General features: G+C 55.3%; 1 protein-coding gene across 3 annotated transcripts in view; it reads right to left on the bottom strand.

The window, feature by feature from the left end:
• TMPRSS6 (transmembrane serine protease 6) overlaps window positions 1-25,538 on the bottom strand; it is a 39,188-nt gene extending 13,650 nt beyond the window's left edge. The window contains exons 1-10 of one of the 3 annotated variants that reach the window (XM_045363696.2): window positions 25,322-25,538; window positions 20,918-21,114; window positions 16,071-16,204; window positions 14,737-14,804; window positions 13,990-14,174; window positions 13,642-13,683; window positions 8,916-9,120; window positions 6,076-6,212; window positions 4,529-4,641; window positions 4,097-4,206 (exon numbers count right to left, since the gene is read on the bottom strand). In XM_045363696.2, coding sequence (XP_045219631.2) covers window positions 4,097-4,206; window positions 4,529-4,641; window positions 6,076-6,212; window positions 8,916-9,120; window positions 13,642-13,683; window positions 13,990-14,174; window positions 14,737-14,804; window positions 16,071-16,204; window positions 20,918-21,113 — 1,190 coding nt within the window. In that variant the 5' untranslated portion in view covers window position 21,114; window positions 25,322-25,538. The remainder of the gene's footprint in view (window positions 1-4,096; window positions 4,207-4,528; window positions 4,642-6,075; window positions 6,213-8,915; window positions 9,121-13,641; window positions 13,684-13,989; window positions 14,175-14,736; window positions 14,805-16,070; window positions 16,205-20,917; window positions 21,115-25,321) is intronic. The other 2 variants (XM_005567384.4, XM_045363697.2) reach the window with 2 other exon arrangements.
• Window positions 25,539-26,655: the final 1,117 nt, after the last annotated feature.

Below are 26,655 nucleotides of genomic sequence, written 5' to 3'. Positions count from 1 at the left end.
GCACCAGGAGAAGCTAGGTAGACAGCAGGTAGGTCGGGGTGAAGGAGGCACCACGGGCTCAGAGGAGTCAGGTGAGGTGCCTAAGGATGCTCAGCCCGTGGGAGGCCCAGGCCAGCCTTTCCTCATCACTACGCTGGCACTTGAGGGTTAAGATACCCTCTCCCCTGACACACCCTCTCCATCAATGGGCATTCTGGGCCAAAGGACTGCACCTCCCCCTCCCTAAAGTGCCTTGTCTGAAAATCTGCTCTTCCCTAGACCTATGTCTTTGCCACCCACACAAGCAGATTTCCAACATCGCTCATTCTAAGAATTTCTCAGCATCTACATGGGATGATCACTATCGCCCATGATCATAACTAGAGGGCACGGTGTCCCAGTGCAGATGGTTCGCAGGTACCACCTCTGCCTTCCCTTCCACAGTCATTCGCACAGGAGGAGTCTGCGGGGAGGGGACAAGAGTGTGCCCCTGGGGATCCTGGACCCTTAATGAAAGTCTGAGAAGAAAGGGCTGGGACTTCCCAGGCCACTCTGCAGCTGGTGGGACAGCCACAGAAACCATCCATCCCCCCATCCGGATGCCGGTGGGTTGGCTGGGGATGGCTGAGGGAGTCACCAGCTGGCATGGGCCACTAGAGGCCCAGAGGGAAGAATCGCACACGTGGACCACACACACATGCACACACACGTGCACAGACATGCATGGACGCACGCACACAGACATGCATCTGTGCACCCACGTGCACTCCGGATCAGGCTGCCTGGCCTTAGGTCTGGCTCAACAAGCTGGGTGACTTTGTGCAAATTACTTCGTGTCTCTGTCTTGGGTGTCTCACTGGTCTATGAAGTCTGTACAGGCACGTGATTCCTCGCTGGGTTGTTGAGGCTGAAAGAGCCAGCACCGTAAACCCCTCAGCTTGTGCCTGCCCAGAGCGGAGTGACGGCCGGTGAGGAACGCAGGGTCGCTGCACTTGACCCACGCCCACGTGTGCAGTGTTCTCCATGCACTGTCTCATTTAGTCTTCCCAGGGCGGGGGTCTCTTTCACGACCTTTTTTCAGATGAGTTACCTGAGGCTGGGAGATCTAAGTCCTCGCCCAGGTAGGAAGCAGAGGAGACAGGTGCTGAGCCTTGGCCTGTCTGGTTTCGACACTAAAGCACTTTCTGCCTCACCAGCCTGACTTGGAATGGCCTTTGGCCAGGAATTAATAAACGCAACTTGTATGGGAGACAGCATCTCCCTGATGGGTAAGTAATCAAAGGTTGGGGCTGGCCTGAACCCCTTGTTTCACAGACAAGGAAGGGAGCGCATCTAGAGATCCATGCAAACCCTGACGCCAGATTCCACTGAGCACTTCCACCCCCATGTGGCAAGGGAGGCCTGGACAGAGAGAGGGGAGCTATGGGGGCACGGGGAACTGCCAGGCCTCATCCTCACCACCCAGCCACCGCTTAGCTACACCCTGACGTCCATCTCCACCACTGAAAGGCAGAAAAGACAGGGACAAAAGGCCAAGTCCTTTTAACCATCGCTGATCCCAGTTTCCCCACCTGTACCATAGGTTGGGTGCTAGGACCAGTCCAGCCCACACGTTCTATAGCTCAATGGTGCTCAGAGACTCTGGGGAGATCCCTCCACCCCATTGGAAGCTGTCCTAGCGCCTCAAATTCACCATTGAGGCATCATTCCTTTGGATTAGGGAAAAGATTCTCCCATCCGTGTTCCACACTCTCTCTGTCATTACCCAAGGGTAGCTCACGAAGTCCCTGTCTCCCCAGTTCCCAGACCCTTGCCCGACTGCATCAGGGAGGGAGGAGGGCCCTCCCCCAGGAAGCATGGGGTGGAGCATCCTTTGGCCTGCTGTTTGTGGCTGGTGGGGTATGGGAGAGACCCCAACTGTGGACCTATCTGCGTGTTACCTAATCCTGCTGAGCCTTGATTTTCTTCTCTGGGAAATGGGAACGGTGCCAATGACCACACAGGTTGTTGGGCCAATGCACTGAACACCTGTCTTAGCCCCTAACTCCAGGCCACTGAACTCCCCACAACCCCTGAATGCTGGGGCCCCACCTCTGGCAAATGGAATTGCCATGGGGGTGAGGGATGAGATGGGGGTGTCAGACCCAAGACTGTTCCTTCTCCTTTCTGAGCCTCCCTGAGACATAAAGTTCAGCTCTGGGGTAGGGCGGGAGGCAGGAAAACATGTTCTCATCATTCGCAGAACTGTGAATCATGGATCCATCTCAGCGTCACCCTGCGGGTTCCTGTGAGCGGGGGTGAGGCCAGCCATCCTCAGCCTAAGTGAGCAGCAAGGCAGCCCCAAGGGAGCTCCATGAGGGTCAGGGCAGCCATTCCCAGAGGTGCCCCCATCATGCTACAGATGCCTTCTCTCCAGACAGCACAGACCTGATGTCACCGGACCAGCATGTCACCCCAGCAGCACAGGCCTGATGTCACACTCCATCAGCATATCATCACCAAATGCAAAGCCCTGAAGCCACTGCTTCACCATGTCACCCCCAACAGCACAGGCCTGAAGTCACACCCCATGTCACCCCCAACAGCACAGGCCTGAAGTCACACCCCATGTCACCCCCAGCAGCACAGGCCCAAAGTCACTTCCCATGTCACCCCCAACAGCATAGTCCTAAATCATACCATGGGTAATTCTTCTCCTTTCCTTTAATCCTAGTCCCAGATAAATTGCAAAAAGGGAGTCAAGCAAACCTTGTCATTCTCTGTCACCTTTTGTCTGGATGATCCTTTTGAATAGGATCAACCAACAAGCAAATTACAAGTGTTGGTGAATGGGAACTCAGACCCCAGAAATCCAAGAATTCTAGAGCCCCAGAGCCTTCCAATTTTGGCATCTTCCAAGACTGGCATCTTGGATATTCAAACTCTGTGAAACCAAGAAATGATGAATCTTGCATACTAGACTCTCAACCCATTAAGCCCCCAGAATTCTGGGGTTGGAAGGGAGGGCAGAGCCCAGTCTGTGATGAGGGGTAGTCTCCTCTTTCCTGACGCTGACACGATGACCGTTTTCACCCTGGATTCCCAGGGGAAGGGTCTCCCTGGCTCTGCCATCGCTGCTTCAATATTCCTCTTCTCTCTCCCCAAACCTCTGCTCCCCAACAATGGAGCCGTGGGAGGGCCTCCCTCTCCTCTTGCCCACCCTCCACCCTCTAAACAATATTACCTGTACCTGAGCCTCCTTCTCTCCCTCTGGGGATGCTGGGATGATCCACACATTTGAGATACGGAACCTCTCCTGTCTTAAATGCCCCTTCCTTGAATTGCCTAGTTCTCTTTTCTTCCCAGACAAATGAAAACCTGTCCATATACCCTGTCTCTGTTTCCCTGCCTCCCTGCCCACCCCAGGCCTCTGAAGCTGCTGGCAACACCCATGGCCTCCTGGTGGCCAGGCCCAGGGGGCACTTATTGGCCTCATGCCATAGTGACCCTGGTGACGGTGGTCGCTTAGCCTAACTCTGCTGTCTCTTGCTCACATCCCTGGAAGGACTCACTTCTTTGTCAGAAACTTAGTTACCAGAGGGGGCAAGGGCAAGAGCAGGGAAGAGGGCAAGTGCCCTGTTGGGGATTCGGGGGATCCAGGGCACCCGTGATTTCCATGTTACCCTGTGCAATGGGATTGGACCTGGCTGTGCATCAGGGGGTCATAATAAGGGAGAGGCCCCTTGGATTGTACACCTTGGGTTTAGGGGGAAGGCACCGAAGTGCCCATGAGTCCTTTGGCTCTGGAATCATTTTATTGAAGAATTGAGGGTGCCAGAGGGGGTTACAGCACCCAAGGAGATGAGACTATTTTGCTGTAATTAGAACCAACATCCAAGGTGTCTGATGACCAAGAGTGTCTGAGACTGCTGGGGTAGCTAGAGAGGAAGCTGGGGCCACAGCGGGGGACCGGGACGAGGACAACAGGCCCAACACCAGCCCCAGCCTCTGCTGGCTCTCCCTGCTGTCCCTCTGAGGCTGGGGACTTGGGCTTCCAATGAGGGGGTCACCTGTAGGGGAGGGAGGAGAGGGAGGGGGAGGGAGGAAAGGAAGCTGGAGGGAGGAGAGGAAGTAGTACCTCCTGTTCTGGATCGTCCACTGGCCCTGGGTGCACGGCAAATCATACTTCTGCCTCCGCAGTGCGTAGGCGTCAAACCAGAGGGCCAAGCCGTAGTCCAGAGAGGGCACCTGGGAGGGAGGAGCGGGCCATCAGGTGGCCCATGGGGTGTGGCCAGATTGGTGAACCCACCTCCCTAACAACAAAGAGAAGGAGACATAGAATCCCAGGTGGGGCTAAAGTCTGTCAGTCACTCAACAAACAGGCATTGCTGTGATCCACAGAGGGAGACCTCGCCCATACCCCTCTCCACCCTAGCAGGATTGGTACCCAGGGCTCAGCCTGTGGGCGCTTCAGCAGAAGCAGGACACTGCCCGCTCTCATCCCGGGTTACCAGGGACCGGTGCTGTGCTTGGGGCAGAGGACAGGTGGGCAGGCAGGATGGGGTCTCACCGTGAGGTGCCAGGAGCAGTGGGTTCGGGGCGAGTAGTAGCTGGGGAAGTACGGGGTGCTGAGGACGCCCTGGGAGTCCAGCCTGTCATCCAGCGTCAGGTTTACCTCGCAGGCTGGACGAGGAGAGCAGCCGTTACACGGGGTCCCCTGGCTGCACCTCCCAGCAGGCGAGCGCAGCTTGTAACCCCACCACCCCTACCACCTCTGCCAGCAAAGTGCTGTGGTTAAGTGTAACTGTGTGAACTTGGGTCTCAGTTTCCTCATCTGTAAAATGGGGACAATAATAGCACACACCTCATAGGGTAGTAAAGAGGATTAAAAAGACATAAAACATTCGAACAGCCTGGCATGTAGTAAGTGTTCGATCCGTGTTAGTTATTGACATTTGCGGGACAGCACCCGCCAGTTTACAAAATGCATTCACACCTGCGCAGGCCTCACGGTGGCGGCTGGGAGAGAGAGAGCTGTTCCCCTTTTCCAAGATGAGGTTTGGAGAAAAGGAGTGGCTTGGTTGAGGCTACACAGTGAGAAGCTGAGGGGTCCAGGGGTCAGGACAGGAGCACGCTCAGCTGCCCTGGCCATCTCTCCATGGGGCCAGGGCCCCCAAAGCCGTTTGTTCCCTCCTGCCTTGAGCCTGTGTCAGACTCCCAAGAGAACAGCTCTGCTACCCATTTAGAGCTCCAGCTTGGCCAGCTGGGGACCCTGGTCCCTGCCAGAGAGTTTAGGGATAAACTGAGAAGAGGGCAGGGACCCTGAGTGGGAGGGAGCAGACTGGGGACAAGGGTCGGGGGAGAAGCAGCTGCCAACACTCTGTGGCTTCCTCTCTGCCATCTTCCCCTCCCAAGCTCCAGAAATGGCAAAGTTTGAGCTTCCTGCCCAGAGGTATGGCTGGCCCCGGCCCAGGACAGCTGTCCAGTGCAGAGTGGGACGTGCCCTTCCTAGGAAGGGGGCAAGGGGGGAGGTCCTGAAGCAGGAGGAGGGTGGGGGCTGGGAGGGCAGTGGGGGACCTGTCACACCGGTGGCCCTGGCCTGGCTGTGCTGCCATCATGCCTCCCCAAGCTCCCTGTGCCCTCTTGGCCGTAAGCGGACTGTCTAGGGCAGAATCCAAGGAGTTCTGAGTCCTGCTGCAAACAGACCGGTGTTCCAGGCCCAGCCACTGGTGGGTGCCGAGGGAAGAGGGCAGGGAGGGGCAGAGGGGAGGGGACACAGGTCCAGGAGGGTGAGGAGGGAGGAGAGGCAGTCAGCACAGAAAAGAGAAAAGGAGGAAGAAGGATGGAGAGGGAAAGAGGAGAGAAGTAAGGGAGCGATGCCGGGAAGACAGATACTGCGAACGGGTAGAAGGGTCAAGGGGCAGAGCGGGGTGGAAGTGCAAATGGCGTAAGGAAGAGTGGGGCCAGGGTGGGGAGTGGAGAGCAGCAGGAGCTTCCAGAACCTTCCCTCTCCATCCCGTCCCCAAGTTGGGCAAAAAGGTGAGCAGTGAGCCCAGTGGAGGGCCCTGGGGTTCTACCACCACCCCTCCCCTGCCCCAGAGTCCCCTCACCCCTCACCCTGGAAGACCACCGACTGCACGGAGAGCATAAAGGGGTCGTAGTAGCTGTGCAGGCCCTTCTTCCAGACCACCGCCATGATGGCCCCCGATGCCAGGACTTCCACCACAGGCTCCTGGCGGCTGCAGCCATACACCCTGGCAGAACAGAAAAGCGGCAAGGCTGGGCCGGGGTCTGGGAGGGGAGTGGCAGGGAGGGTGGCAGGCAGCTGCTCCGGGATGGTGGATGAGAGTCTGGACATCTGGGTTCTGGACCCAGGTCTGCTACTAGAGACCGCTGTGTGTCCATGGGGAGTCTGTGTCTCCCTGGCCTCAGAGGACAGACTGAAGGCCCTCCAAGGACCAGGCCAGCTCCTTGGGTGAGAGAGGCCTGGAGGTTCCCCAGACTTCTGGAGCTTACAGTTCAATGATGATGGCTGGCTCAAGTCTCATGCTCCCTCCCCAGCCTCCTCCACCCTGCTACGGAATCACCTGTGGCCCCTAGCATCCCTGGCAGGAAGACTAGACTGGCATCTGCAGGGGCCACCCCTTCTGGCTGCCTGCACTGCAACTCCTGGCCGTGTTCAAGGATGCGACAGGGAGAAGGCAGGTGTGGTCTGGTGACCCCCAGGGTGCCCCAGAAATCTGCCCAGAGCTTGGTGCCTGGGGGGCTCGGAACAAATAACCGTATCTTAGACTTCTGGGCTTTTAGAAGTCTGGAATGTCAGCCCAGAAAAGACTCCAGTGACACTGTTGAAGTCAGCTTCTTGATTCCCAGATGGGGAAACTGAGGCCTCACCGGCAGTCCATGGCAGAGACAGGCCTGCGCTAGGCATTGCCTGTGATGACTGGTACCCTCCCACATACACAGATGCCCCTGGTCTTCCTGTCTCAGACACGGGTTCCCCAGCGCCCCTTCACCCTCTCACCAACCTCCACCAAACTTCCCAGTGTCAATGACAATACCCTCTGGAGGCCCAGCGCATCTGATGGGCCAATTTATAAGAAACTAACAGCCCTGCCTGCCCCTGAGTGGGTAACCCAATAGCCTCCCTGCCTACTGACTGTGCGTGGGCACCTGGGCCTTGACAGGAGGAAGGGGTGCCGCTGGAGGGATTTTGGGCACCTTGGCAAGCGAGCTCCTCCAAGGACAGCCGCAAAATCACTACACGTGGCATCCGAGCAGCCTGCAGCCGGTTGAAGGCGTGGTGTGCATAAGCCCAGGGGGTCTCCCTGGGAAGGTCTTGGTGCCCAGAGTCCGGAGATGGGGCAGTTCCCCTGGCCTCTCGCCAGAGGAGGGAGGTGGCCTCCAGTAGCAGGCACCACCCCGCTCGCCCCCCAGGCCCTCGTCCCTTCTTCCTACCATTCCAGCTTGGTCTTCCTGCAGTGCTCTAGTCTCCCCAGCCAGACCGCGCCCCCCCCACCCTCCCACACAGCCATGTCCTTTTGGGCCTTACTGGCTCATCTTCCCTGGGAGGTGGAAGATACGATATCAGGATGGAAGAGACCTGGGGGTCACCTTTAAAGGGGGCTTTTGCTTTCATTGTTGGGGGGGGTTATTTATTTACCTAGCAGCAGAGCCCTTGTCAATGAAACATGGAACACAGAAACAAAGCACATGGTTGAACCTGGGCAAGGGGCCACCTGCTCTGTCTTCCTGTCACCACCAAAGGCCCCCTCACTCCCATTCCCTAGCAGGTTTCTGGGATACGAGCTTGAGAACCCCAAATGTTGTCTGACCTGTCATTTTAGAGCTTCTCCAAGGGTCTGGGATGAGGGAGCCACCAGGAGCCACAGTGACTAGGAACAGAGTTGGGCCTGGCAGTCAGGTCCCCTCCCAAGCTGAGGGGCACCTGGAGAAGCCCCAGGGGAAACCCCTAAGTGTCCCCACCCTTTTTGGACCTGGAAGTCAGATGGTGTCTGGCTTCTCTGTGCTTCCCAGAGCCCTCCAGGAACTCAGCTCACGCACATGCCGCAGATCTCAGAACTTTCAATAGCTCCCCACTTATCAAAGTCCAAACGGCTCCTGGTACTCAACGCCTTTTGTGGCCCAGTCCCAGTTAGACTATATATAATGATAACAATAATGGCTAGCATTTACTGGGCACTCACTATGTGTAAGGATCATGGTACAGATAGTCTGATTTAAATCCTCCAATGATCCCGCAAGATGCAAGGTAAGAAGGTTCTGAGAGGCAAAGTAACTTAGGGCACACAGCTAGGAGGCAGGGGGTTCCCCATCACACCCCCACACCCCCACCCCACACACCAGTAAACCTCTCCGCTCTTACATTTAATCCATGAGCTCTGATGCATTGCTATAGCTTGCAAAGCAGTACCACCTTCATCATTCATTGGTTCACTCAAAATAGATGCTGCACACCAACTGTGCGTTTGATCTAGGCACCAGGGCCCGGCAGTGAAGATATCCCCTCCCATTGCGAATCTAGTGTCTCATTTAAACCCCACCAGCAGCCTGGAAGCAGGGAGGGTGGGTGCTCTGCCAGGAAGCAGTCAGGATTTAGGAATGAGCCCAGAGGTTGAAAGTCCAGGCTGCAGCCAGGCTCTGAAATATCCCAACAGGCCACAGTGCCTCCCAGAGCTGTCTGTACGGGTCATCTAGAACAACAGCTTTGTTACAAATGGGAAAACCGAGGCTCGGGGAGGGGAAGCACTCGCACTACACAACCATCTCCAGCCTCCTCTCTCCTATCCCCTCTAGACTAGCCGTCCTGTCTCCCAGATACCCAGGCCCAAGGTCCTACCCCCACTTGTCTAAGAATGTTGTGTGTGACTTTTAACCCCCTAATCAGCCATTCCCCTTTCCAGCCCTCCCTCCCGCCCTCCTTCCCAGGGACTCACGAGGTGATGAGCCTCTTCTCCAGGGGCCCAGCCACGTCATACATGGCCAGTCGGTCCCGGCACTCGGCCAGCGTCCACTCCAGCCGGAGTTTCAGCATGAGGTCTTCGGGGCCCTGCAGGTGCCACAGGCAGCTGGAGGCCAGGTGGTCGGGTCCCTTCAGCCGGAGGACCTGACCCTGGCCCACGTAGCTGTAGCGGTAACAACCTGGAGCGGGAAGAGGGGCAAAGCCCCTGATTCCTGTGACCCAGAAGGAGGGGACCCTGGGGAGCCAGGTTCCTCAAGGTCCTCCCCAAGGCAGGATGGGCCGGGCAGGGGAGCCAGGTGGGGACAGTCAGACACGCTCTACCCGATCCTTCTCTTTCCCTGCCAGTATCCTCATTCACGCATTTGTTCATTAGTTCAGTCATTCACTCATGGAACGGACACCCACTGAGCTTCATGGTTTCTCAGTGCCCAGGTAAAGATACAGTCACTGCCTGGGGACATGGATGACAGCGGAGACAAACAGACACAGAACAGGCAAGAATAGCTCAGGAGGTGATGGTTCCAAACCCAGCCTATAGGCTGGGGGCGTCCTGGGGGTCCCCGCATGAGCAAAGAGGCTGGGGCGAGCCAGGCAGCTTTGAGAAAAGTACACACAGGGCACATGTGTCTAGAGGACAAGCTGAAGGCAGGGAGGCCCGGACCAGGCCACTCCCAGGACCGACGCTGCTTTCTCCTGCAGCCATAGGGAGCCACAGAAGGTTGAGCAAGGCTAGACATGGGCTGGCTTGGACCACATACTCCTCTGGCTGCTGCGAGCAACACTGTGGAGAACAGCGATTCCACACGCAATGAGGAGGCAAGGGGATGAGGGCTTCACTTCTGGTAGAGAGAAGGGACTGCCCCAAGGAGGAGTCTGGGAGGCTGCCTTGAGGGGAGGACGTGAGCTTTGAGCTAATCATGGTGAAGTCGTCAGAATAAAACAGGTGCTTATCAAGCATTTGCTACAGGCCAGAAACCGAGCTGAATGCCTTCCCTCAGTGTCTCACTGAATGCCCACAACAGCTCTATGAGATACGTTCAATGATTGTGCCCATTGCACAGACCTGGGCCAGACACATTTAGGTTTGCCCAGCCACCACCTAATCTTTCCTGGGCCTTGGTTTCCTCATCTGTAGAATGGGACAATAACACCACCCTTGCAGGGTCATCAGCAGGTTGTGACATGACGCACGTTTGAGTGCCCAGCACGGCGCCTTGCACAGTAGGGGCTCAGTAAAGACATTGCCTGTTCCTCAGGTGGGTGTGATGGAGCAGGTAGGGCTGGGAAGAAAGGCCTGTGACTTGTCATCCTGCCGCTGGCCCCGCCTGAGGCTCAGACCTAGCCCATCTCACGGCTGCCTCGCTTCACAACTCCTTCACCATTACAGCCTACACCCCTACCCCACACACCAGTGAGCCTCTGCTCTTCCATCTAATCCATAAGCTCTGATGCACTGCTAGAACTTACAAAGCAGTACCACCTGCATCATTCATTCATTCATTCATTCAAAACAGTGACTGTGCACCTACTGTGTGTTCCATCTAGGCACCAGGGTCTGGCAGTGAACATATTCTCTCCCATGGAGCATCCAGTATCTCATTTAACCTCACTAGAAGCCTGGTGTTCTTCCAGGAGCCAGTGGGGATTTAGGAATGAACCTGGGATGTGGGAGGCAGCCTGGTGATATGAAATTATAAAACCTGAGTTTTCAGTCTATTTTCTCTGCTTTAAATCGTCTTATTTGGAAGGCCACCGACAAGCAAAGGTCCCCCAGGGCAGCTCCCTAGGCTAGCCATCTGCTGGGCCCCCGGGGGAGGGGGGAGGGGGAGAAAACTGGAGAGAAGGAAGGAGGGGCACTACCCTCCCCACCTAGCACCAACACTCATCAGCTGTGTGATGATGTCATTCTTGGTCAGGCAGCAGTGGACCAGATTCGGTGTCCAGGCTGCAGTGAGCCAGTCTCTGTCCCCAGGCATCGTCTGATTAAGTCCCCCGGAGGCTCTCAGGAATAATAACTCTGACTTACTATTGATTGTAGATTATCAACCTCGGACTCTGTAGAGGTAGATGTTCACTACCTCTGGGTAGTTAACTGAGTCTGGGCCAGTGGCTTAGCCATTCCAAGTTCTGTCAAATGGATGTGATAATAATCCCTGTCCTATGACCTCCTCCGGGCAGTGCTGAGGACCAGGAAGGGAATGAAGGTGAATACACTTTGCTCTGATGCTGCCGCCTGTGGCTCAGCTCCTTCTCCCTGACCCCTGGCTGTGCTGACTGCAGTGGGGAGCCGAGCTCCCCAGGGAGAGACCAACAGTATCTGCCTAGGGAAGGGACAGAGCCTCCACCAGCAGCTGGGGAAAGATGCCTGGCTCTTCCTAGGGTTTTGTGTTCTTTAAATCTTGCTCTAAGCAGATTCTTTGTTCTTGCCACTTTAATAATTACTTTTTTTTTTTTTTTTTTTTTTAGGTGAATTCAGTGGAGAGGTGTGTGCTAACCTCTTGTTAATCAGAAGTACCGTCAGGGAGCCTGGCACCTCTCGGGGCTGGGAGGAAGTAACTGAACATGCCTTGGGTGTTGCTCTCCCTTGGCCTTTGCCCCTGCCATTCTCTCTGCCCAGGGAACCCTTTCTCCTTCTCACCCTGACAAATCCCTGCCTACCCCCACGCCTGAATTTCTTTTTCTTTTAAAAATTATTTTATTTTATTGTTGAGACAGCCTGTCACCCAGGCTGGAGTGCAGTGTTGTGATCACAACAGCTCATTGCAGCCTCAACCTCCTGAGCTCGGGTGATCCTCCCACCTTAGCCTCCCCTCCTCCACCCCCGAGTAGCTAGGACTGCAGGTGCACACCACCATGCCCGGCTAATTTTTTTTTTTTTTTTTTTAATGGAGTTTGCTCTTGTCGCCCAGGCTGGAATGCAATGGTGTAATCTCAGTTCACTGCAACCTACACTTCCTGGGTTCAAGAAATTCTCCTGCCTCAGCCTCCCAAGTACCTGGGATTACAGGCATGGGCCACCACGCCCCACTAATTTTGTATTTTTAGTAGAGACGGGATTTTGTCATGTTGGCCAGGCTGGCCTCGAACTCTTGACCTCAGGTGATCTGCTCAACTCGGCCTCCCAAAGTGCCGGGATTACAGGCGTGTGCCACCACGCCCAGCCCATGCCCAAATCTGATGCCCCCTCCATGAAGTCTTCCAGGATCCCCCAGTCAGGAGCACCCCTTCCTCCTGTAGATCTGGGACTCTGTGTGAGGCTCTTGATTTACCCCTCCTCTGCTTTGGAACAAACAATTCCCTCTCTCCACTGCCTCTGGGGCCTCTATTTTCACACTGGCACTTGATGTTATGAGAGTCTGTTTATGTGCTCTGTCTCCCTCATGGGGCTTGAAGCTCCTCCGAGGGCAGGGGTGAGGACACGGTCGTCCTGGTGTCCTCAGCACAGGAATGGGGCCTGGCATAAAGGAAGTGCTCAGAAAGTCCACTTCAAGGGTTTAAGTTGTTACCGCTGCTCCCTGAGACTCTGCCCTGGACGCCCACTGAACCAGTCTCCTCATTCATGCTTTCATTCATTTGTTAAATCATTCACTCATGAAACGAACACCCACTGAGCACAGATAATTACAGAACAACTGTAGACAGACAGATATCAAGAGAGGGATGATAGACAGATAGAAAGATAGATAGATAGATAGATAGATAGATAGATAGATAGATAGATAGACAGACAGACAGACAGACAGATCAGTTTCTTGCATTCTTTACCATTCCGCTGGTTCCCCTGTTAATCAGTTAAATACATATTTGACACGTGGTCACTCTATCTTTGTATGAGAATCATGATTTCACCTCTTTGAAAACTGTACTTTGAGCTCATCACCTCCATCCAACAAAGAAGCAAACATTTGACCAGCAGGATGGGAAAAGGGGAAGTTAAGGAAAAGTATAACAAGGATTTAAACTCTGCCTCCCTCCCTGAGAAGGGGTTGAGACGCTCACCCCCACCTTGGCTCTGGGTGACAATGCTAGATACTGTAGGAGGAATCTGAGAATTTAGGGGCCGTACAGTCCAGCAGCCCAGTTGGTGCACTGCACAACTCACACAAACTACAACTTGGACAGCACCTCCTGCCTTGTGCAGCGCGGTGACTCTGCTGGTCAGCTGAAAGATTGTGGGTCCACTTGGAGAAATGCAAGGTGACTCTAGCAATATGGCACCAGGTAGGGAGGGAGGGCTGATGAGCCTGACTGGGAAGGAAAGGAAAAGGTGGAAGGAGTGTTTTTGAATGCAATGGCACCGCTACCTCCAAAAGACCTGACACACCGTGAATTGGCGAGGTGATTTTCTACCATCAGTGGAAAAATGGCTTGTGGGCAGGTTGAAGTCAATGATAGAGAAGGAGAGTCACGTTTGTGGACCACTAAATCTGACTCATTCTCACACCCACACAGGAACACATGCACACTTGTCTACAAGACACACACAAAATACATGCGTGCACAAAGCCACCTCCTCTCCCCCTACAGGTTCCAAGACTTGCTGGGGACACATCACTGAGTCCACCATGGCATCCCCTGGGTGACTCTGGGCCAGGGCTCTCTGCACCCACGACAGAGGCCATGTGTCCCCCTGACACACAACAAAGTCAATACAAACACCAACTCAAAAGGAAAGTGGGGAGGGGAAAAAAGTAGCGTACCCAGCGTGGAATTCAGTGCAGCTATGTCTTTCACACTGGCTTCTGATAAAAGGAAATGAACAAACAAATAAACAAGGACAAAATAAATAAAAGAAAATACAATGAAAATAAAATTAGAGGAGACTCTTGGAGCCAGCCTTGTCTGAGATTGACCCTAAGCACCCCTACGCCACCTTTCCTTCCTGGCTCCTTGAATGCAATGGCTCTGCTACCTCACCTGGGGGGCCCTCCTGGGGGGCCCACCCTGAGGGCACCCCAGCCCTGGCAGGCAGCCTCCCCAGGCCACACCACAGCTTGTTTCTCCCAACCTCACGAGGCCAACCCCACGTTTCCGCTCCCAGTACCGACCTAGGATCACTAGGCCCTCGGGGTCCACTTCGTACTCGGCCCTGTAGGGGACGGCCGCCGAGCTGTTGACTGTGGACAGCAGCTCCTCCACCAGCAGTGCCTGCACCACCTCGGGGCTCAGCATCAGCCGGCGGTGCTCGGGGATTTGGAGAATGAACCAGAAGAAGCAGGTGAGCGGTCCCTCCCTAAGGCAGGCAGAAATGAGAGGGGCCAGGGAAGGATTCTGAGGTCTGGCCCCTGCCCCGCCCCTGCTCATGCACATTGAGCACTTTCCACACCCCAGCCATTGCTGTCCGTCTTCACACAGAAGCCTCCTAGCAACCTCTGAAGGAGGCGCTCTCATCATCCTTATTTTACGAATGAGAAAACTGAGGCACGAGAGTTGAACTTGTGCCTCATAGACTATGCTGCAAGGCAAGTAGCAGAACCAGATGCGAACAGGGCAGCCAGGCCATGGAGCCAATGCTCGTAACCCCATCGCCCTCCAACATGGCCTCACCTGATGGTGTCAAGCCCTTGATCACCCATCACAGTCATTGCCTGGTGCAAACCTATCACACCCATGTTTCCATTCTACAGATGAGCCCAGTGAAGGGAGGGTGACATGCAGGAAGCCAAGTTCCCTCTCCGTGCCTTAGTTTTCCCATTTGAAACATGAAGGCATTGCATCAGAAGCCTACAGAGTCCCCTCCCACTCTTTGTATCTCAGCTTCTTGCAGGAGCTTGTCAGGGGCAAGGACAACTCACCCAAAGGAATAGACGGAGCTGGAGTTGTAATAAGTTCCCAGGCGGGTGCTGGCGATGAGCTCCTTGAGCTGTAAGAAGGGAAGACAGGAGCTCCTGGGACCCTCTGCAAGGAGGGCCACTTCCTACTTCAGGGTGCCCTTTGCTCCTCCCGGCAGCCCTGCTCCATGCAGGAGCCTCCAAGGTGGACAGGCTTGATCACAGTCACACGGTGCTGAGTGGCCAGGCCGGGGCATGCATGAACCTCACACCCCATCCCCTTCTTTCCCTTTACCCTGTACCTGACTCTCACCTCCACCCGCACTGCCGATGACCCCTCTGCGCCTTGCCAAAAGTCACTCCTCAACTCTGAAAAACCCCACTCAGCTCCTGGGTCCCCTCCGCACCTCCTCCCGTGGCCTGGGACAAGCCAGCAGCTCTGATGGGTAGCACAGCTGGCTGGATTTTTTGCACATCTCCAACTACAGCGCTGCTGGCAGGATTACAGGCTCTCAAGCATTTGCGCGGCGTGGGAATAGTGTTCGTGTTATCTCAACTTCACTGCAACCCGCAACAAATCTGCAGCCGGGTCCTGTTGTTATCACTCCCACTTCATGGAGGAGGAAACAGGCAGCCTCAGGCTGGGTCCCTCAGAAGCAGACCCTCCATTGACAAGGTGGGGCAAGTGGTTTATTTGGAGGTGATTCTGGGAAACAGTAGTTGGGAGGGAGAGACTGGAAAGTGGGTAACCAACACGGGGCCATGAATGTGCAGTGTAGAGCTGAGAGCTTCTGAGCTTAGCCCAGCAGGGCATCTCTGGGAGACAGCCTGGAACACTCTCTGAACCGTTCCCCCAGCCAGGGCCAAAGAAGCTGTGGTATTGATCCACCCACTCCAGCGCTCATGGCTCAGGGGTGTTCCTGGGAATAACTCCCTGGCACTTCTGGCCTGCCTCGCTGGGCACTGATCCTGCAGCCTGAGAGTGGCAGGCAGTAGACCAGCCTCTGTGCAGTGAACCACTGTCCTGTAACGGAGAGGCAGGAGCAGGCCACGTCCTGTAATGGAAGGGCAGGATCGGGCCCTTGACAGTGTCAGCTGCACTGCGGGAGCTTTCCCAAGGTCATGCTCCACCCCTGGTAAGAGGCAGGATCAGGATCTAATCCGAGTGCGATTGACTCAAGCGTCCGCTAACTTTCCCATCACCCTCAACCTCATCTGCTTCCATGGTGCCTGGAGCAGGGCTGTGGTCCCCGTGAGTGCTCCAGATGGGTTGACCAACTGGCTCCATGTGATCAGACCCCACTGCTCTCTTTTCACCCCCACATTCCCTCCCTCTCATCCCTCAAATCCTTTCCTACCATCTTCTGGGCTTTGGCGGTTTCACTGCGGAAGGCACTGGATTCCCGGCGGGTAAGATCCTGGGAGAAGTGGCGATTGAGCACGCGAAGGCTGCCTGAGTACACCTGGCTGACCGTCACCTCCGCCTTGTACCCTGCCCAGGAAGGAACCAGCAGGGTTAATGGAGGAAGCTGATGGGAAAGGCCCCTGTCTCTTCCATGCCTTCTCCTGCCACCCACACCCTCCGCTCAGCCTCAGTGTCTTGGGTCTCCACAGCACCATCATCCTCATCATCATCATCTTTGTTACTGCCATTGTCATCATGGTCATCCAAAGTTTATTGGATGACAAACTGGTTGCACGGTGCCAGGGAGGTGAGAGGCTCCCAGATGGATGGTGTCCTACAGGTTCCCAGGGAGAGGCTGACATAGCGAGCAGTCCAGGACACCAACGACAGGAAGGCCAGGAAATCCACATAGGCCCAGGAGGCCAAGGCTGTGGGTCAGCACCACTAGGCATCCTTCCATTCGTGAGCTCATCCAGGGATCCCACAGGTGTGTGCTAAGCACCAACTACATGGGGTACGCTAGTTAACCAAGACAGATGTGTCTCCCCTCATGAAGCTGACGGTGGATAAGAAAGGCGTGGCATTGGCAAACACACAGCACGCGGCACCCATCTATAAGCAGTGCCATCAGGGAGCAGTGCCACTCAGTGCTGTTGAGGGGACGTGACGAGGACACTCAGGCTGGGCCAGAGTGGAGTGACCCTCCAGCTGGTATGTAGGGATGGGGAAACCGTAAATTGGTAAGAGAAGAGGAAGAGAAGTACCTTCAAACAGAGGGAGCAGCATGGGGCACAGGACTGGTGGCACGGGGACCATGGTGAGGACCCGGGCTGAAAGTCTGTTTGACTGGAGCAATCAGGGATGGGGAGGGGTGGCAAGGAGCTGGGGCCTCCGCAGGGCAGGGCCCACTGGGTCTTTACCCGAAGAACAAGAGAAACCGTGAAAGGTTTAAAATCAGGAATGATGTCATCATACTTCTGTTTTGCAAAGACTATTTTGGCTGAAGTGAAGAGGGTAGACTCATAGCCCTGGTTTACACCCCTATTTATCCACTCAACAAATACTTCCTGAGAGCCTGCTATGTGTAGGAACTGAGCCAAAGCACTTGGGACTATATGAGCAAAACAACGAACAGAACAATCAAGAAAAAACTGCCCTTAATAGCTTGCAGACTAGCAAGGAATCAGACAGTAAACCACACATAGCGTATAACAGGTTAGAGGTGATCAGTGCGGTGGAAACCAGGGCGTGGGGCGGGCTGCAGTATGGAGGTCAGGGAAGAAGGTGATGTACATCTGTGGAAAGAGTATCACAGGCAGGGGCAAGTGCAAAGGCCTGGTGTGGTTCAGGAGCAGCAAAGAGTGAGCAACAGGACAGCAGGAGGGTATGAGATTGGGAAGGGGACAGCAGGAGGGTATGAGATTGGGAAGGGGACAGCAGGAGGGTATGAGATTGGGAAGGGGAGAGGCCGGGTAGGGCTTGTCAGGCCTGGGAGGACTCGGGCTTTCACCCTGGGTAAGATGGGAGGAACGGGAGGTATTTTGTTTTGGTTTTGTTTTGTTTGGTTTGGTTTTGAGACGGAGTTTCGCTCTTGTTGCCCAGGCTGGAGTGCAATGGTGCGATGTTGGCTCACCACAACCTCTGCCTCCCGGGTTCAAGTGATTCTCCTGCCTCAGCCTCTCGAGTAGCTGGGATTACAGGCATGTGCCACCACGCCTTGTTAATTTTGCATTTTTAGTAGAGACAGGGTTTCTCCCTGTTGGTCAGGCTGGTCTCGAACTCCCGACCTCAGGTGATCCATCCACCTCGGCCTCCCAAAGTGCTGGGATTACAGGCGTGAGCCACGTGCCTGGCCCCACGTGAGATTTTAAGCAGGGAAATTAGAGGATTTGGTTTGCTTCATCAAATGGTCCCTCTGCTGTTACGTTGAGAAAGGCTCTAAGAAGGCTGGACAGAGGCAGGCAGAGCATCGAGGACACACCTGCAGGGCTCCAGGGCAGAGATGTCCAAGGGGACAGAGCCTGGCCCCGGCTGCGGCAGAGGAGAGGGTGGGAAGTGATTGGCTTCAGCCGTTTTTGATGTATTTTGGAGTCAGAGATGACCAGGTTTGCTGGCAAATTGGGGCTGGGGTGGAAAAGAAAGAGAGGAGTAAGGGGAAGGTGCCAGAAAGAAGTGGTCTTGGACTGGGATGTGGGAGGTGCAGGTCTGGGGGAAATTATGCAGAGACCTCACGGTCTGAACGCCTGGGGTCTGAGATGCTCCTTAGACATATGAGAGGAAGAGCAGGGGCAGCTCTAGAGTCAAGCTCAAGGGAGAGGCCCAGGCTAGAAATGCAAATGTGGGTGTCATCAGGGTATAAAGGGCACTCGAAGCTAAGGGTAGCAGATGAGATCACGAAAGAAGTGGTGGAGAGAGAAAGGAGAGGGCCCCCCCCCATCAGCAGGGACACAGAAAAAGCAACCCGCTGAGCAAAAAGGACCCAGTGGCGGCCCAAAGTCAAGAGAGGAAAGGGCTTCTGGAGGTGGGAGTGAGCCCCCGGGTCAAGTGCAATGAAGACTGAGAACTGGACATTGGATTTAGCAACCTGGTGAGCTTGACAATGGCCGTTGGAGTTGGGGGGCAGGGGGAACCAGGTTGGAAAGGGCACAGAGAGACTAGGTGTGTGGACTGACAGCTCCTTCAAGGAGCAGAGAAATGGGGGAGGCACCCCAAGAGACACTGATAGACGCTGCTGCTGGGGGAAAGAGGGCACCCTTGCTGGTGCCGGGCCATTGTGTGCGCAGAGGGGGCGGGATCGGGGGCTCCGGAGGAGTGCACGTGATGCAGCTGGGAGGGCAGGTGGGCCGACATGTGTGGGGCTTCTCTTCTAAGCCATTCTGTTTTCTCACTGGAGCAAGAGACAGGGGCAGGCGGGTGCTGGGGGCTTGAGAACATATAAAACTCCTGCCTGGGAGAGCAGGAAAGGAAAAGGACCCAGGAAATACGGTTGGTGGTATTAAGGGCTCTGCTACCATCCTCCTTGAGAAGCCGGCCCCACCCTCTCCTCGGGCCAGGCTGCCCTCCTCGCTTGGGGCCTGTGCACCAGTGTCACCGGCCACTTGTGTACCTCCTCTTCGAGACAGGGCGGGGCATGTCTCTGATCCACCTCCTTGCCCAGCACCCAGTCTCAGGAGCACAGCCTGGTCCAGGCGGGAGGAGTCTTTCAAACAGCTCCCGAAGTGCCTCCTCCAACCCTTAATCCCTCTGTGGGGGAGTTGGCTACCCCCAGCCGAGGCTTGGGAGCACTCACCCCTTGGGTCCTCAGCCCCATGGAGCACCTCTCCTGGGGTGGGGATGATTTACCCCAGGAGCATAATCAGGGGGAATTAAACTCCTCTGCAAAGAGAAATAATTGGCAGGTGAGTTCCTGCCCCTCCAGCCCAGTGCCCCATGGTTTACCCTTAAGACTCATTAGCCCGAAACCTGAGGAGGCCCCCACAGCCCTGTGCTATCTGGGGCACTGGCTTCTTGCCGGTGGTGAAATGCACACAGCGTCTACTGCCTGCGTTGCTCAACTCTGGGTAGAATCACTGTAAGTCATTGCAAGCAGGCCCATGTCAGACCTGGGGTTCCCAACAGCGTCACTCCCAGAGGCTGGTTCCAGACACCACCAACCCTGACCCCCTTGGATCTAGGCCTACGTGGATTTCGCTCCACTGCTGCAAGGTTGGTCCCCAGGTTGCTTTCAACAGGCCTGGAATTCCACCAGGAGATTCGGCCAGTAAAAGCACTAGCTAACCTTTGCAGGATGTTTAATGGGATGCCTCTGATCACGCAGGCAGCTGGATTGTCCCTGCCGTGGCCTCCCAGCCCTCAGCTTTCTCTGTCCCAGCACATGCTGTGCTTTAGCGTAAGTGTCAGGTCTGACGCCTTGGCTAAATCACAAGGACAGGGGCTGACCCCAGTACCTGGCACACAGGAGGTGCTTGGCACTGAATAAATGAACGAATGAATGGGTCTTCTACAGCGTACAGTGTATAGGCACAGTCTAGTTTGGTTTCTCCGTTACTTCCCACTGTCAAAGGCAGAAGGAAGAGGATAGACTCCATCAATCTTAGAGAAAGATAATAGATGCTCAAGAGCATTTATTCAATGAATGAATGAATGGAAGCCTGGATGGATGGACCCAGAGCACAGGCCAGTTGCTCCCCAAGCACCAGGACACTGACTGAGGGTTGTGTGCCAGCCATAATTAAGGACATGGGAGAGGCCCCTAAGGCTAGCTGCTCTCCAGCTGCCCGCTCCATCCCCCATTCATGCTGGACCCTGGAGACCCAGAAGGGATAGAGCTGTGGTCCCCACCCTAGAGGAGAATGCAGGCTGGGCTCAAGTGAGCAGAGGCACTAATTGGTACCAGGCACCATGAGTGCCTCTGGGCCTCCTTCTTCAGGCCTGGGTTGGCTCCAAGCCTCAGGGGCAACCCAGGAGGACTGTAGGCAAGGGAAGGCAATGTTTATGCTCTGGGGAATGCTGGTTCACAAGAACTGACTGCTAGGAGAGCCCATTTTCCCCACCTGGTAGGGAGCCTTGGGGCACTTTGCCCAAGCGGGAAGCAGGCCTGAGCCATAGGACCTGGAGCCAGGCTCTGACAGCGTCTCCAGCTGGCAGGACAGGGAGGGAGACCCAGAGAGGAGAAGTGACTTGCCCAAGATCACACAGCAACATGCTAAGCATGGCTGAGCCTGGAACCCCGTTCTGTCCTGCTGTGCCTGCTACTAAGTCCTCCCCAGGTGCCTCTCCCAGGCAGTCCCACGACATTACCTAGGAAATACCAGAGTAGCACCCCCACTGAAGTCAGCACAACCAGGGTCAGCCACAGGGGCGCCAGGCGGAGGTAGCCCCGGGCTTTTCTCTTGGAGTCCTCACGGGCCTCGAACATCCCCTCTGGCTCCGCTTCCTCGCCATCACCTCCGTCCCCCTGCCCACCAGCCACCTGGGGGGCCTTGGCCACAGGCATCCTGCCAGAGAAACAGACCGAAGTTGGAATCAGCCTCGCATTTGCAAGGGAGCCTCTGCTGAGCACTGGTGGGGTACAGAAGCAGGACTTCCCTGCCTTTCGGAGTGGAAGAGTAACAACATCAGGCGGCAGTGACCGGAAGTGGGTGCTGAGACAGTTCACAGAGGAGCGAAGTGCATCTCAAGGCAGCTCACCCCAGAGGGCAGGCACCAGAGCTGGACTGGGTGTGGCTCAAGAACCCCACCTTTGCTTCCCGCTGGCTTCCCTGTGGTCAGAGGACAGATGGAGGTCTCAGTGCCTGAACACCCACCTCCCTAGAGGCTGCACCCACAGACAGAACTGAAGTACATGGGGTGTAGACTTCTGTAGGCATCGGACCTTTTGCCCTCATTTCCCTTCCACGCAAGGAATGCTGTTTCTTGCTCCTGGTTCTGGTTCGCAGAGCTTCCCACCACGCCCACACAGCCCATGCACTTAGCCCCTGCCCCAGAATCCCCTGAGCTGGCACTGTGCTGGGCCAGGGACCTGCCTTCCTTCACAGAGTACCATCTCTCTCACCTTTCTACTCTCAAACTCTCACAGCAGAGGAAGGGAACAAAAACTAATATTCATTTCATGCCCTCATGAGACATTTCACACTTAATCTTCAGGTCACCCAGGGATGTGGAACCATTGTCCCATGTTTTCTTCCTCAAGCCCACACCACATGGGTACTTCACCTGCATTATCTCACTTAAACCTCCAGTTCTGTACCCATTGAACAGATGAGGAAACTGAGACCCAGAGTGTTCTAGCAATAACGCAGTCTAGGGCTTTTCCTAGCTGCATTTTTCCATTGTGAGTTGAATACCTGGCATTCACTCTCAGATGCATTTTACAGATTAAAAAAAAAAAAAAACCATGAAGCCCAGAGAGGCTAAGCCACTTGCCCAAGGTCACACAGCAGGAAAGCGGAGGTTGAGTCTGGATGTCTGACTCCCTGCTTTTTCCACTAATCTAAGATGCCTCCCATAAATGAGCTGTTGATTAACAAATCATGATTAAATAGCAACTGAATGTCACCCCTCTCCATGTTCCAGGGTTCCAACTCTATTTTGAGAGGCTTTGAAGCAAATATCCCAATGTATGTGGCCTTTCAGGCAGGTTTCCCGACAGTACAGAGAAAGCCTTTGACCCGCCCACCAGGAGAGCAAGGGCTCCACACTACTGGGAAGCTCATCTTCTCTTACTGTATCCACAAATACTGAGTAGCTTTAAAATGCACCCCAGGGCCGGGCGCGGTGGCTCACGCCTGTAATCCCAACACCTCAGGTGGGTGGATCACCTGAGGTCAGGAGTTCGAGATCAGCCTGGCCAATATGGTGAAACCCTGTCACTATGAAAAATACAAAAATTAGCCAGGCGTGGTGGTGGGCGCCTGTAATCCCAGCTACTCGGGAGGCTGAGGCAGGAGAATCACTTGAACCTGGGCAAGGGAGGTTGCAGTGAGCCAAGATCATGCCATTATACTCCAGCCTAGGTGACAGAGCAAGACTCTGATCAAAAACAAACAAACAAACCGTTAAAAAAAATAAAATGCACCCCAGATGCAGGCGGGGGCTCCCTTTGGGCTGTGTCTTAGGATTTTACAAAGTGGGTTTCCAAAAATGCGGCTCTTTAGTGACGCTCAAAATCCTCCCAGGTGGATATGAAGGGTCCTGGCCCTTCTCCCAGCTTCCCGGCTCCCTCCAGCTCCCCTTGGCATCCTTCCCAGCTAAGGGTCTTTGGTGTCCAGCCACAGTGACTCTGTTGAGCGGTCCCCATCAGATACAAGGAAGGGAGGGACTGCAGGGGACCCTCATTGGGCATGGCACCCCCCTCCACACCCTAAGCTAGGATATTCCCACATGTGGGATGGGCCCTACTGGCTTTTATGGGGCCAAGGCCAGGGAATGGTAAATGATAAATGTCCGGCAATGGGCAATGGGTGGGAGAGCCCTGCCCACTTCCTCAAATGTTCACAGTATCCCTGGTGCCCTACTACCTCTCAGATAATCAGTGTAAAGAGAGGGAAACTGAGGCTCAGAGAAGGTCATGGGTCCATTAGAGGAGCCCCGAAGAGGGGCAGCTCAGGGTGAAGTGCTTCGTGGGCCTCCCCTCCCCTCTCATCCTCCAAGCCAGGCCTCCTTCTCTATGCAGATTTTGCCTCCCTCTCAATACCCCTCGCATCCATCTGGGAGGACTTGAGCATCACAGAGGGGTTCGTTTTCAGGAAACCCTCTGTAAAAACCCAAGCCATAGTCCAAATGGTGGTAGTAGGAAATTAACTCCCCCAGGCTCATCATAACTTCCCACCCAGGCCGGGCGCGGTGGCTCAAGCCTGTAATCCCAGCACTTTGGGAGGCCGAGGCGGGCGGATCACCAGGTCAGGAGATCGAGACCATCCTGGCTAACAAGGTGAAACCCCGTCTCTACTAAAAATACAAAAAAAAACACTGCGTGTTGTCACTATGTGCCCTGTCCACGAGCCTCCCACGGCTTCCATCCAACTAGAACTCAGTCCCACAAGGCCCAGGGGCTAGGTTTTCTGTCCTCTTCGCTGAATGGGAGTTTGCTCCTTGCTGAGCCTGGGATGCTTTCCTTTCTGCTTGCCTCATAGCTCCCTCCTTTACCTCCTCCAAGGTGTCACATGTCACCTTTCCAGAGAGGCCTTCCCTGGGCACTCCCCTGTCTCTCCTGCTTTTTTCTTTATAGCAATGACTGAGGCCTAAATTGCCTGATATGCAAATACGTTGTTTATCTGTCTCCTCCCTGTCTAAGCTGCGTGAGAGCAGAGTCTGGTACTCAGCGGACACTCAGTAATTGTTGAACAAATGAATGACAAGGTCCCAGCTCCTTCCTCCCCACGGAACTCCAAGGTGCTGTGTGCATATGTGGCCTGGCCACCTTCTCCTGCCTCCTTTTTTCTCACCCTCTCTTCTCCCCGTCACACCCCGGGGACACTGGACTTCCTTCCCTTGGTAAGAAATTTTAACAATGGGATGGTGGCAAACATTTACGGATTAAGAGCAGCCAGCCAGCACCAAGAGCCCTCCTGGACCTTGAGCCCTGTCAGTGCTTGTTCACGGCCAGGCATCCCCACACTCTTCCTTCTGCCTGGACCCCCACCTCCCAGCCTGGCCAGCTCTTATGCAGCCTCTGTCACCTCCACTCAGACCTCACCTCTTTGCAGCTCTCCCAGAGTGCCCTAGAAGGAGCAGCTGCGCCTCGCGATGTGCGGTTCACCTATGGGCACCCTCTCTGCCCCTCACATTGAGCTCCTGGAAGCGGGGACTGTGCTGCAATTGCCACAGGGGCCTGAAGCAGTCCCGCAGCTCTGAGCACCTGGACCCCACCCTGGCACCTGCTCTTCACTCCCTCCTGCCCTTCTGGCCATTGGCGGGTCTGGAGTCTGCCCGCTGGAGGCTGAGCTCCTTGGGGCGGGGCCGCCACTCCCAGGCAATGCAGATCTGTATTCAACCACTGCGTGTGAACTCCTACCATGTGCCAGCCCTGCGCTGGGCGGCGCTGCGAACTCCACTGCAGCCTCCAACAGCCTGGGGTGTGTGCTTTGCTAACTCTGTTTAATGGCTGGGGAAACTGAGGTAGAGAGCAGTAACATGACTTACCCGAGGTCCCTTAGCCAGGGCAGAGCAGAGCAGAGCGGGGACTCTGGGCTAGGGTTGTAGGTGCATCTTTCAGTGAAGTCATTAGGCCCTAGAGACCTGAGAGTGTGGGAGACTGGGCGGGGCTCCCTTCTACACATATAAACACATTCACAGACCCACAGATGTACACAGGCGGAGACACGCGAGGGATATTCATGACACAAAAATTCACAGATGCATGCCCTTCCCCCACACACACGAACACACACACGAACACACACACACACACACACGCCAACTCTGAGCCTTCGAGCCCAGGGTCCCGTGCTTAAGTCAGTACACAGGTACAATGTGGGGCTCTGGGCCTGTCTCCTACACCAGAAGGCCCAGGTGGGGTACCGGGTATGGAGGGGGCAGCACGTCCAGTCCTGCGAGGCAGGCGTAGGGTGGCCTCTGCCTTCCTCCTGTCCCTGCCGCCTGAATCCCAGGCCACCAACCACCCAGCACTGATGCTGTGCCTGTCCGCACACCTGGTGTCACCCTGCATGGTCCCTCCCCTCCCCAGCTCTGTGGGCCCCTCACCTTCTGCTCACTGATCACCCTCTGGCCGATGAGGCCCTGCAGGCCTGGCCTTGGAGCAGGGTAGGTGACTCAGGCCCCAGGGAGCCAGGCCCAGCTCTTAGGGTGGACACTGTCACTAAGTCATTTATAGATCCTGGTCCCCTGTTCTGGAGGCCCCCGCTTACCTTTGGGAGTGGCGGATAGGTGCTGGGCCTGCACGCAGGCCTCAGAAGCCTTTGTTTGTCCAGGCCAAGGCCTCCCTACCCCCACCGTGCCAGCCCGGCCTGGATCAATGGCCTAGAGCCATGGCCAGGGTGTCTGGCCCTTGTCCCCTGTGGCCTGTGGTCCCAGGCTCCATGGGGCTCCTCCTGCTGGGCCCAGGACGGCACTGTGACTGAGGACAGGTAAACAGGCAAGAGGCAGGAGAAGGCAGGGCCGGCCTGCCCCATCCCCCCGCCCATGGGCACCCCAGAGGCTGGCAGGCAGGTGCGGGAGATCTGAGCTCTCCCCCGAGGCCTGTTGCCTGGTGACATGCCTGCCTGGTTACAGCCCCTGGTCCCCAAGAGCATGAGGTAGGGGGGGGGTCAAGGACTGGGGACTATGCAGAGCCCAGTGCAGGTGAGTGCAGGGGCTCACACAGGTAAGGCCAGGTGCTTACCTGGACGGGAGAAACTAAAGGAGCTACAGGCCTGAGAGAGAGTAAAGGAGGCTGGGCCCATGTACTCTGGGGACTGGAGAGGAGAAAGGAGAGGCAGGGGTGGGGTTTGATGCTATTTTCTGTTTATTTGAATTCCTACCTTGTTCCTTTTTTTTTTTTTTTTTTTTTTTTTTTTTTTTTTGCGGGGGTGGGGGATAGAGTCTCACTCTGTTAACCAGGCTAGAGTGCAGTGGTACGATTTCAGCTCACTGCAACCTCCACTTCCCCAGGTTCAAGCAATTCTCTTGCCTCAGTCTCCTGAGTAACTGGGATTACAGGTGCCCACCACCATGCCTGGCTAAATTTTATATTTTTAGTAGAGACGGGGTTTCACCATGTTGGCCAGCCTGGTCTCCAACTCATGACCTCAGGTGATCCCACCCACCTCGGCCTTCCAAAATGCTAGGATTACAGGCATGATTACCACCATACGCAGCATGAATTCCTACCTGGTTCCGTAGCCCTGTGCTGTCCATGACGGTAGCCGCTGGTCACCCGCAGCTCCTGAGCCAGTCTGAACTGAGAAAAGCTGCATAGGGAAGACGCACAAGAGGTTTCCAAGGCCAAGTGCAAACAGGATGTCAACCAACACGGTAACAATTTTTATATTGATTGCATATTGAAATAACACTTTGGCGATCATGGGATAAATAAAATG

Source organism: Macaca fascicularis, chromosome 10 (assembly GCF_037993035.2).
Source record: "Macaca fascicularis isolate 582-1 chromosome 10, T2T-MFA8v1.1".
In the NCBI taxonomy this organism is placed as follows: Eukaryota; Metazoa; Chordata; class Mammalia; order Primates; family Cercopithecidae; genus Macaca; species Macaca fascicularis.
Note: the sequence above shows the minus strand (reverse complement) of the source record. Positions and strands in the feature narration are given on the sequence as shown.